Raw genomic sequence first — 12,500 nt, forward strand, 5'->3', positions numbered from 1 at the left:
TATATATATAAGTAAAGGTGTAACTCTATACTATTAAGTTGAAAGTTTAAGCTAGTTAAGTATAAATATAAAGTCATATTAAATCACAAATTAATACATTCAAGACATTATTACTAAAAACATAGATACAAGTACACTTACTTCTTTTGCCTGAATATATTTATATATTAAATCAACAAAATACTCAAAAGTAGCGACACACAGGTAGATAGTAACAAAATTAAAAGTAATAAAATACATATGTATATACCCACAGAGAACCAACAAATATACATATATATATATATATATATATATATAATTTTATGTATACACATACATACAAAAAATACACAAATATATGCACACAGTCATATACTAATATACAACAACAACACACACATATATATACGCACACATAAATATGTATAATTCACATAAACCATATATATAGAAATACATACGAATACAAATTATTTAGCAAGAGTACAGATAGATGCATACACACATAAAAGCATACAAATGGATTGAATAAACATTATTAGGGGAGTACACAACAAAGGAGGGTATACAAAATAATATAGAAATATATAAATCTAAGTACACACGGTCATAAAATAAACACTAGACACATACATATACACATAGACACACAGGTATATAAGATAGGGGAAGTAAAGAATGAAATCGGGCGAGGAGAAAGTATATTAATAGTATTTTAATAAATTATAGAAATCGGTGACAATTTTAAATTTATTCCATGAAGTTTCAAACAATGGCTTATCCTCAGAGGAAATTCGTTAGCAAAATGATATTCATAGAACGGCTATAAATTTTGTTGGTTAGCACATAAATCGAAAAGTATATATTATGCAAGAAGTCATATTTGTATGAAAGTTGATGATAATGTAAAAATGCACAAGATGAAGTCCAGAATAGTAAAAATTTGATACAATCCAAAGAAAAATGCTGATTGGTCAGCTGTAGAGATCCACATAAAATAATCCAGTAGAAATAGTGATGATCCAATTTGTTTGATGGTAAATGTGATTAAATTGCAAAAGTGAAGATGGCATTCTAAAATTGTAGTGGATTTTTCCATCATAAGGAGCTATTATTGGCCTCCTAACGAGAGAGAAAAATCCTGTCTACTTCCATTGGCAGACTTCATCTGGAATATCCATAAACATAATTTATAGTTTTCAATTTATGTGCTAACCAGCAAAATCTATAGTCTGCTTATGAGTATCATTTTGCTAACTAATTTCATCTAAGGATGAGAGCCATTCTTTGAAATTCCATGGATTAAGGAAAATTTTAACTAGACTAGCAAGAATACATAAAAAGAATAATTTCTTTAGATTTTTAATATTATATTAAATTTATAACAATTTAGCATGTGTTGATTTACCAAAAGGTCTTGCAATACATTTATTTTTAAACAGTCCTAGTATTAGATTTCAATTTCTTGTACATAAAATGCATTACGATTCATTTTTGAGTTCTCTAACTTTTTCTTTATATTGATACATGGAAATTTTATAGTATTATAGTATGTGCTGTAGATGACTTGGAAACCATTAATTTCTAGAGATTTTCAGTGTCATTCGGATTCCGTGCACAAAAGTGCACTATATGGCAAATTTCATTGTTTAATCTTGTGTTTTAACAAAGATATAACATTTTTACTGAAAAAGTAGTGTAAAAACGTGACAATATCCATATGATCTTAAAAAGGGAAAAATATCCAAAATGTGCGAGGCAAAAATATCGTAACTTCCTTATTTTTGACGTTTCTGAATTTTTTTTCAAGTACCTGTGGCGCAGTGGTTAGAGTAATTGGAAAAATCAATTGTAAAAAAAGTGATATTATCCTGAAGGTTCAATCCTCAGTGTGGATGACCAAAACATACAATTGCAAATTACTTAGGGCCTCTATCCAGTCATAGCTGACGGAACAAGAGCACGCTACCCCCCCCTGAAGTAAATAAAGGTTTCACTTGAAATTCCGTTCAATTTCCCGAATTCGACAGAAACATTCCCGAGTTCAACAAGATATACCTGAAGAAGATCAGAGGTTATATCGACTGAAACGTGAAAATCGCACTCATGAGAACAGTAGTCCAATGAATCCAAATAATATGAATTCCTTATTTTTGTTCAGATTTTAAAAATTTCAAGATTCTTAGATCAAGCTTTTTCTATATATGTCATTATTGACATAGGTTAAGCATTTTCATTTTATTTATTTATTTTTTTTCATGTGTATTGCTAGTGTATAGATGGCGGATGGCTCATTTTTAAGTTCTGATTTTTTTTTTTTTTTTTTTTCAGTTTTTTTGCCTGTTCATCAGTTTACTAATTATAATTCAACTGATCACCAGAATCAGTGAACGAACACAACATGGCGCTGTCATTTATGTTTCCATGACTTGGCAAATCCTATCTTTTGTAAGTATTTTTTCTTTACTCTTGGAGGAATGTGTGCAGGTGGATGTTTGTCCGTCACAATGATGAGGACCACCTGATCATTCTGGATAATTGATGACATGCGTTGAATTGTGCAGTTCATAACCCGAGTCGGAACTGCTCGATTCCAGTGGCAAAGAGAAGTCCAGGACGACTGGAAACCATGTGGAGAAAAACAGAGCACATACAGCACCGGGTATTCCCAAATAATGACCCACTTTAGTACTGACCAGGCTCAATGTTGCTTAACTTCAACGATCTAGCAGGAACCAGTGTGTCAGTGTGATCATGCTGTATAATGTGCGAAAATAGTGTAATTATTAGATTTTAACCGTTTAAATCCAACCACCTGCACACAGGTGTAAAATGCGTTCAGGCCACTATGGGTAATTGCTAATATGAAGATGCTTAAAGTTATATTATCAAATATTTATTCCTGGTGTTTGGCTGTTTTGTAGAGGAAAATTTTTGATTGAGTTTTGAGAAGGGAAAAGAAAAAAAAATAACATCAATTTTTAGTGCATTGTAGGTCAGGAAGCTTCAGTTTGAATATGGTGAAAAACACTTAACTACTAAATTTTGAAAAAATTTCATTCTTTATGCAGGCGATGTGTGTGTGTGTGTGTGTGTGTGTGTGTGTGTGTGTGTGTGTGTGTGTGTGTGTGTGTGTACACAAAATTATGAATTTTGGAACACAGCTGCTAGACAAAAGGGGTTCAAATGTGGACTCTATTTGGTTTAATTTTATTCAAAGAGGGTAAAAAGAGATGGAAGTTCTTTGTGAAAAATCAGTTTTTGCAAAATTTTAACACTAGATATATTTCCCAAATTTCAGTTTCTTTGAACTGATTTTAAATATTTTATAATATGGACACAAACTATCATTTTAAAATCAGAATATTTCAGATTTGCATTAAATTTGATTCCTAATCTCGTTAGATACAAATTAAATTCTCTGAATTGTAAAAACTATTCTGTTTTGGAAATTCATAGACTATAATTTATTTTGTTAAATGACGGAATAATAGAAAAAAATAAAAGAATTATTCCAAGAATAACTATTTTTCTTTAGACGTTTTCAATGAAAGTCTCATAATCTGAAGAATGCAAGTTCAATCTTTGTTTTATTTTTTTTTCAGTCACATCCCAAAATAAATTTAAGTGTTATATAGTAATGGTCAAGATTAACAAAATATTTGTTTTAGTTAAAAAAAAAAAAAAAAAAAAAAAAACGTATCGTTACATACTTTTTGATACATATTTCATAAGCTGCAATTAAATGTATTTTAAAAATATGTTTTAATTAAAAAAAAAAACGTATTGTTACATACTTTTTGATACACATTTCATAAACTGCAATTAAATGTTTTTTTTTTTTTTTAATATCCATTAACGTTTTGAACCGATTGGTCACAGATTATAGGAATGGCAAATGTATGTGTTCAGCTGAAAGTCTCAAACTACTAAAATCACCATTAAGTTGCTACTGCACTGAATGAATCTATTATCATACCAAAAGACTGAATTTGTTTATCACCATCTCAATTTTAACATCATGTTATTTCTAGCAAACTTTTCAAACGTAATGACTAAGGCTAGAATGATGTGTTGGTTTGGATTCTAGCTGATGCCATCCAAGTAATATTTTTTTCATCTTTTGAAATCACTACTACATATTTTGTACAAATAATCAATAGAGGAGTGGATCTATAATGGTAAATACAAAATCTGCATGAATTATAATATCATATTTAAGCATATCTTATGACCGGGCCACACCAGGTGGCTTTCTAATAATATCTCAAATTTTGAAAAAGTATTTATTCTTTGCAGGTCAACTGGGCGGGTTTCGTCATGGGTGGGGAGTTTTTTGATGAGATTATGTACTAATTTGGAAAAAAATTCCACTAAAAAACTTATTATATGAAGGAGAATTGTCTGTGTATGTCCAGCTAGAGATAAATGGGCAGAGCTGAGGAGAGGGAGTGGGGAGAAAACGGGAGGGGGAAGAGTGAAATAAAGACAGAAGTTTTAATAGAAATATGTTATCTTGCTAAATTAGTATACATCTAAAACCTGTTTCCAATAGAGACTTTATTAGTATGAACGGTTGATTTAACGTGTGGTATGTCAGCCCACTCAAGGACAAACATATTTAGCAAAGAAAAAAAAATCTTTAAAATTCTACGCACTGTTGAAAATGTTTTAAGCCTTTGTGTTTTCAATTTGTGGCTTAAGACATTGTGACACAATGGGACTGTTGGTTTTAGTTGACCTCAGAGGAAGAGCAAACATTTTTCTCCAAGTTTGTAAAAGAATAACCTGGTTCATACAAGCAACTTATTCATACAATAACCTAACCCTAATCCTAATAAAGGAATCACCACATCAAGGTCTGGAGGCAACTTGAGTGTACAGTGATCAAAGGGAACATATTGTAGTAGTCGTTAGTTGTGGAAATTTTGTAAATTGGGTTACTTAAGGGGATAGCTCATCAAGAATTTGTTCATGTTGGACTTGAAGACAACCATATTGTAGTCAGTTGGAAAGCAGGAAAATGGAGCATAGTTCCACATGTGTGCAGTTCTAAAAAGCAGCTTTGTTCATTGAATCTACGTTTTGGTTTAGGCACAGATAAAGAGAGAAACGATTTAATAATTGAAAAGACATTTCCAGCTATACCATAGATTTTGAGAAGTAGACCTTTATGCCATATCCTATCAAAGGTTTTGGTATGTCCAGGGCAATTGCCCTAGAAAGGAAGTCACTGTTGAGAGATTCATTAATCCTATGAGATATAATTGTTAGTTCATCTGCTGTAGATCTAGCAAAACAGAAACGATATTGCATGTCACTGAGGAGGTTATTTTTCTGAGGTGATTGACTACTTCTCTGTTTAACAGATTCCATCAACTTACTCATGACACATTAGGGCAGGTCGATTTGCAACTTTTTTCAGAAAATCAACATGGCACTGGTGATGATAGTTGGGATTTGATGTGATAAGAACATATACCAAAAATTAGATTCCCATCTTGAACAGAAAATTGAGCATTTAATTTTAAAAATCGTGTAGAAAAATGCTGAAAAATCTACATTTTCATAGCATTTTTCACAACACTGACTTGGAAATTTTACTATTTTTATAAAATATTCAATTAAAATTGATATATTTATATGAAATACATTGAAAGAAAAATAAATACATGAATTATAATTTTAATTATGAATCACAACTAGCAAAATATCTCAACTTTTAGTGCATTGATTAAAAAAAATTGTAAAAAAGTTAATTAACAACTAAGTCTTTTAAATTTCACAATTCAAAAAGATATTTGGAGATGTATTACACAATATAACAACTTTATACAAGTTACAGAACCATGTATTTTAATTTTTTTATTAAACGCAATAATATAAACTTATAATAGAACTAAATTGTTCTGTATAATTTCCTTTTGTGGAAAATTAAGGTCTAATTTGCTGGCATGATGACTTTGTAATAATCTGTCTATGTCTTGCTTCCTGCCCATATACAACTTTTTGAGAAAAATCAATCAAATTTGACCAGTGTGTGGCTCCAAAATTGATAGCAGTAATCTTTTTCATTTTTTTTTTTTTTTTTTTAGTTGTTCACTATTTCTAGAAAAAACAAAAAAACAAAACAAAACAATTATTTGAAAATTCTTATTTTTTTATTTTTGCGATGTAATATGAATAAAACTAACTATTGTTTGGGTAAATTAAGAAAACTAATAAAATTTAATGGATAAATATTTATTTACCTAATGGACAAAATCATTTGAATGCCCTCTTCTCTCACATCCAATTCATCTGAGTTTATCATTGATATTATATTTTCCAGAAGTAGTGTAAAAGCACTATATTTTGAACAGTTTAAAACAATAATTTGGATTTCAGTTAACCGTTTTGTTCTCTGAATCATATTAAAATATACTTCTTTTTTTTTTTTTTTTACATAGGCATCACCACATTATCAAGGCCAAGAGGCCATTCAAGGATAAGGGTTAAAGAGTGTACAGTAGAAATTGGACAATATAGTAAACATTAGTAATGAAAATTTGGTAAATTTGATAACTTATATGGAACGGCTCATCAAGAACTTATTTACGTTAGACTTGAAGACAACCATATTGTAGTCAGCCGGAAAGCAGGAAAACGGAAGACAATTCCACAGGCGTGCAGTTCTAAGAAAGAAGCTTTGTTCATGGAATCTACGTTTAGGTTTAGGCACAGATAAAGAGTGGGGGGAATTATTGATAGTGTGTACAGCTAGACGAGTGTTTCTTGTGAAAGTTTGGCGAGGGGGGACCATAGATTGAAGCTCAGTCGAACACTTTCTATGAAAATAACGATACATCAGAGACAAACTCGCAACATCTCTTCTGTGAGATAGAGGTTGCAAGGAAGAGAAAAGGACATCATCTACGAGGCTACGAAGTCTATTTTGAACTCTATCAAGGCAGGACAAGTCCTTTCTAGCAGCTCCTGCCCAGATGTGGCAACAGTATTCCATCCTTGGACGTACCTGGCTCTTATATAGATAGAGAATAGCATCAGCAGTGAGATATTTACCGGATCGCTAGAAAGATCCCACCATTTTTCCAGCGACCTTGGCAACAGATTTGATGTACATGTTCCATTTAAGATCAGGAGTAATGGTCAAGCCCAGAAGCTTGTCAAAACTTGAGGCCTCCTGAAGACGAGAGCCATTCATTTCAATTGATGCCAGATGTGGATCAGAATGTTGATGATGTAAAGAGAGAAGCTTGGTTTTAGATGCATTAAAAGTAACCAGCCACTCCTTTCCCCATTGTACTACATGCTCAAGATCAGAGGAGAAAGAATTGGAGAGAACTAGGTCGTTTACTGTCTTAGATGTGCTACCATAAATGGTAGTGTCGTCAGCATAAATGTCTACAAATGATGTAAGGATGTGATTTGGAAGATCATTAATGTAGATCAGGAAAAGAGTTGTGCCCAGGATGGACCCCTGAGGGACACCGGCATTAATACTGTGAGCTTCTGATTTTTGCCCCTCAACTACTACTCTTATGAACCTATCAGGAAGAAATGATTTAATAATTGAGAAGAAATTTCCAGCTATACCATAGCTAGCGATCTTATGAAGTAAACCGTTATGCCATACCCTATCAAAGGCTTTAGATATGTCAAGAGCAATTGCCCTAGAAAGATTGCCACCGTCGAGAGATTTGCTAATCCTATGCGATATAACTGTAAGCACATCTGCTGTAGATCTAGCAGAATGGAAACCATATTGAGTGTCACTAAGAAGGTTATTTTTGTTGAGATGGTTGATTACTTCTGTATTTAACACAGATTCTAGCAACTTACTCATGACGCACATATACTGTTGTTGGTTAAAAAAAATATTGTTGGTTTTGATCTCAAACCAACTAACTGCATACACTTGAATGATAAATTTGACCAAAATGTTTAATTTATCATAGTGTTTGAGGATAGACAACTCTAGTCCATAAATACATTAAACTTGTGGCTTATGTTAGCCATCTTCCTTGATTCAAGGGCCCAGTTTTCTAAGTTAACTTCTCCACAAGAAATGCCAACAACATACTCAAAAAGTAGCCTCTGGTCTTCACACTTAAATTATTTGTTTCTTCTGCTGTCAGATAATAATGATCGGGAGGGACACTAATTTTTTAGAATTCTACTTGAGGCAAATCTTGATAATTATTGATACAAAGTTTCCCCAAAGGACCAGTAAATGTTGTTGGGCTTTTTGTTGTTCCATCAATTAATTTAAAAATTGCTGTAAATGGCAGTTCTTCTAGTGGAACCTGAAAATTGGAAAATTTGCATGTTTAATAATAGAGCCAGATTACATAAGAAATACCAATATATCATTTTATTTTCCACAAAAAAGGAACATAATTGCAGGTGAATCTATAGAATTAATTTTACCTCCTTGTTAGGAGGACAAGTGCAGATTGTGTGCCTTGTTTGACAATTTTCTGTCTTGCACTTTACTGCAGAGTCATCACATCTCAAAACAAAAAGTTTACAGTTACAAGAAAATATATCACATAGTCTGTCTAGCTGTTCCTTCATTCTTTTCACTTTTATTGCTGCAAGAGATTTCCTGTCAATCTGTTTGGCCCTCTTATAGCAAAATATATTGACCTCCTGTCCTATATAATGTTACCTTAACAAGGGCAATTGTCGATTGACTGCTTGCCGAATACTAATTATTTCCTTGGCAATTAAATTAGAAATCTCACTATTTTTTAAGTGGAGATAACTGTTTTTGAGGAAATAACTAAACTGGATGACTTGTCGTGAAGTTGGGGGTGCTGTTTTATCCAAATGACAAGGTGGACCAGCAAATTTTGTGAACCACAGGGTAAAACTGAATGTCGTGCTTTTACTGACTTTCTAATCTGAAAAGTAAAATAAATAAATGGATTATAACTGAAGGGAACTGTATTAGGCTATCTTCCAGTTTCATGCGTAAAAAAATAAGTGCTAGTTATAATGAAAAACTTTGTAGAGTTGAATTAGATGTATTGAAGAGAGAGGACCAAACCAAATCAGAGGCATAGTAGTGTTTAGTTTAGACATTTTTAGCTCCTTTGATAACATGAATTTATCCATAAAGAGATTAATTCTTGCTGTAGCTGTGCCATTTTAAACGAGTATGTAGTGTTTACAGTTTGAAAAACCAGTGCTTGTGCATCTGTTACTATGCAATTTTTAATAGTATTTTCAAGTTAAATTTGATTTTTATGAAATTTTTGTTTATTCAAGTTTTAGGTGAAAGTACAGAATAGTTACAATACGACCTCCTTCCCATATCAAGAATGGCTTTCTAAATAATAGTTATTTTAGCACAATAACATAGATGCACAAATAACAAAAAACCTTTAAAGGAGTTTCCTTATTTACTCGTATTATTCTTTGTGGGTTATCTGATTTTAAAACTTTAATTTTAGAAGAAAAACACTTTAAAAACAATTACTCCCTAAAAATAAAAGAAATTAAAATTTCACACTAATTTTCTGCAAAGTATTTTTTATTAAGTAGAAAAACTTGAAAATTTACGTGGTTATGTTTTGTAAAAAATGTGTAGAATAAAATTGTATGGACTATTTTTTTTTTTTTTTTTTGTTTTAATATAAAACTGGAGTATTACCATATTTTAATAAAAATTTCAAATAGAATTTGATGTGAAATATTAGGTTGGTGCAAAAATAATGTTTTTGACGTTCATTTGAACGTCAAAAAATGCCATTATTTTTGCACCAACCTAATAGAAAAACAAATTAAAAAAGAGAAAACAAATATGTTTAAATTCACTGCAGACAATTGAAATATAATATATTTTAAACAAGTCTTTTTCGTTTTTCCTTTCAAAATAATTAAACCTAAATCGTTATGTTTTCAAATTAAATAATAAACAAACGTTAATTTTCAATATCAATACTAAGCGTGTTTTGCGACGGTGAAATCTAAAATATTTCCACCCCCAAAAAGTTCCTGAAATGAAAAAGCGAACTTTGGTCACTATTATTTAAAAAACATAATTTTGCCTTTACACTTAATATTTATTTTATTAAAAATGTAGTTTAAAATATATTCTAAATAATGATTCCATTTTCTTAACAGTATGGATTGTTTTGATGATAGGACGTTCTTGACAGTTCACTGAAAACTTTTAATCGCTTCAATTTTTCAACTTTTAAAGTCATTTCCTCAAGCAAAGATAACGATTTTGAAAAATAATATTTCGTGTAGGTCTTTTCTATATCAAACCCCAACTATCATCACCATTGTCTCACTGGGGTTCCAAAATCGACCTGTCCTAATGACGCATAGGAAACTGATTGATCTGTATTGAGAGGCAGATGACCGATCACCTGAATTTTTAATACGGGACATACTGATGAGGTTTTCCAAGGTGTTGGGAAGCAATTCTTTTTAAGACGATGCTTAAACAGCTTTTTAAAGCAAACTCTTCATTTATCACGGACATTAAAAATGGTGATTTTCAGATCATTAAGTGTGGCTTCAGCCTGTTTTTTTCAGCATGCCTTCTTTTGGCTGTAGCTATTTCACTTTTACAACGATTTCTAGCATCTGTATATTTTTGCCTATTTGTATTGGACTTATGACGTACAAACCGCATGCAGTCTTTGTACAATGGCAGCTGTACAATTTGAAGTCAATGGTTGGGGGGGGGGCTTCTATAATATTCATGTGGGAATATATGTTTTAATGCCTGCTTTGCACCATTCAGTTGTCTTATTTGCACACTATTTAGCAGGAAGAGAAAAGATATTAGTCCATGGGGCATCTCTGATATGTTCTTTGATGGCTTCCCAGTTAGCCTCTTTGTAGTACCTTGTTGTTTTCAGCAATGGCCCCTAACCTTAGGTTTGGGTTTTTAAGGGTGATGTCTACTGATACAACAAGTGGACTATGGGTATTAGTCATACAATCCTCAGGTACTATGATAAGGAATAGATCTAGAAGTGAAGCAATCTGGTTGGGAACATGACTGTAAGGAATGAGTTATAGATAAACTATATAGCATCCAGCTGCATTTATAACTTGAGAAACCAAGCCAATTTTTATGGTGTACATTAAAGTCATCGAATATACACTTAAGTATTAGTATCTAAGAAGAGTGCTGCACCTATACTATCAGACATAGTCAATAAGGGTACAGTCCTGACTTGAGGGAGAAAGATACTGAAAATAAGTAACTAACATAGTGTTGATAGTCAAAAACACATGAAAGCATGATTACCTGATTCAAGATGTTGCTCTCTAGTTTACGAATATAGACTCTAAGTCTATGCATATATCTGTCTGAATCCTTACGGCAGAGAAGGTTATATCCTGTCATGTTAAAATTAGAAGGAATTCAGGACTGTAGGTTTGTTTCACTTAATGCAAAGATATCCAGGGAGTTTACTAACAGCTAAGACTCTACACCATCTAGTTTACTACCTAAGTCCACGGATATTTGTGAATGCGAGCCTCAAAAGAGGAAGTAATTGGTTTTGTTGGATGGTTGTCTGGTTTGATCATGGTTTTTGTTTGGGTTGTCATTTCATTTTGTTTTTGTTTAATTTCAAGTCTGGCATAGTGTTGGGGAAAGTGGGTCAGTTTTTAAGCCAAGTATGCATACACAAATAGTCTGTTAGCCATATCTTGTCTATAGGATTGGGGCCTTATGAAAACCTATTAAAGGGTCCCTTTCCATGTGCGATATGGCACTACAACTATCCTGATATTATACAACTGATGATGGAGCAACTACTCTAGGTGCTACTAAAGAGTTAGGGCTCCTGTACTGTCAGTCGGAAACAGCAGTCAGAAAAACTGTCAAACATTAGCCGTTTTCCTCTTCGTTTATCGTAAATTGAACTCATTAATGAAAAGAAAAATTAAAATAAAATGATGAGGTACACTCAATCTGCAGTTGAATGGTTTACCACTAATTTATATCTCCAGATGATGATAATTTTTTTTTTTTTTTTTTTTTTTTTTTTAGAAGAAATGATTCGCTGGGATTTTATTATCTTCCCTGGCCAGTGTCACGTAAAATAAGAAAAAAACACTATATTAGGATCAGATTTTTTCGATTTTTGATACTTATTGGATAAATTTCTCTACAAAACATATCTAAGAACACTGCCAGACATATAAATTACCTTTGTGTGAAATTAGCAAAAGATAAGCTCAGCCATTTCCAAACCTACATACACTCACAAAGTGACTTTTATATAATAGTAGATATATAATGAAATAAAAATGGTCAAAATCAATGATAAAGCCTATATGGATCTAAGTTTGAACCATTTTCTTTCTAAATTTTTAGATTTTGGCTGCAGTATTTATGGAACTTGAAAGGAGGTGCGCAATTTTTTCTTCTGCCATTTTGTTTATTTTCTGGACGCTCAATCTTTTTACTGGAATAATTCCATTTTATTCCAAGATAGAAAAACATGTAAGTTTCAATCATTTTATTTATTTATTTTTTTTTT

General features: G+C 31.9%; 1 protein-coding gene across 3 annotated transcripts in view; it reads left to right on the plus strand.

The window, feature by feature from the left end:
* LOC145277545 (multidrug resistance-associated protein 1-like) overlaps nt 1–12,500 on the plus strand; it is a 164,115-nt gene that overhangs the window by 60,595 nt on the left and 91,020 nt on the right. For all 3 annotated transcript variants that reach the window (XM_080129014.1, XM_080129015.1, XM_080129013.1), the window contains 2 exons: nt 2,314–2,430; nt 12,335–12,463. In XM_080129014.1, the coding sequence (XP_079985140.1) occupies nt 2,314–2,430; nt 12,335–12,463 (246 nt within the window). The remainder of the gene's footprint in view (nt 1–2,313; nt 2,431–12,334; nt 12,464–12,500) is intronic.

This window comes from Euprymna scolopes, chromosome 6 (genome assembly GCF_053919585.1).
Source record: "Euprymna scolopes isolate OS-2025 chromosome 6, ASM5391958v1, whole genome shotgun sequence".
Taxonomy (NCBI): Eukaryota; Metazoa; Mollusca; class Cephalopoda; order Sepiida; family Sepiolidae; genus Euprymna; species Euprymna scolopes.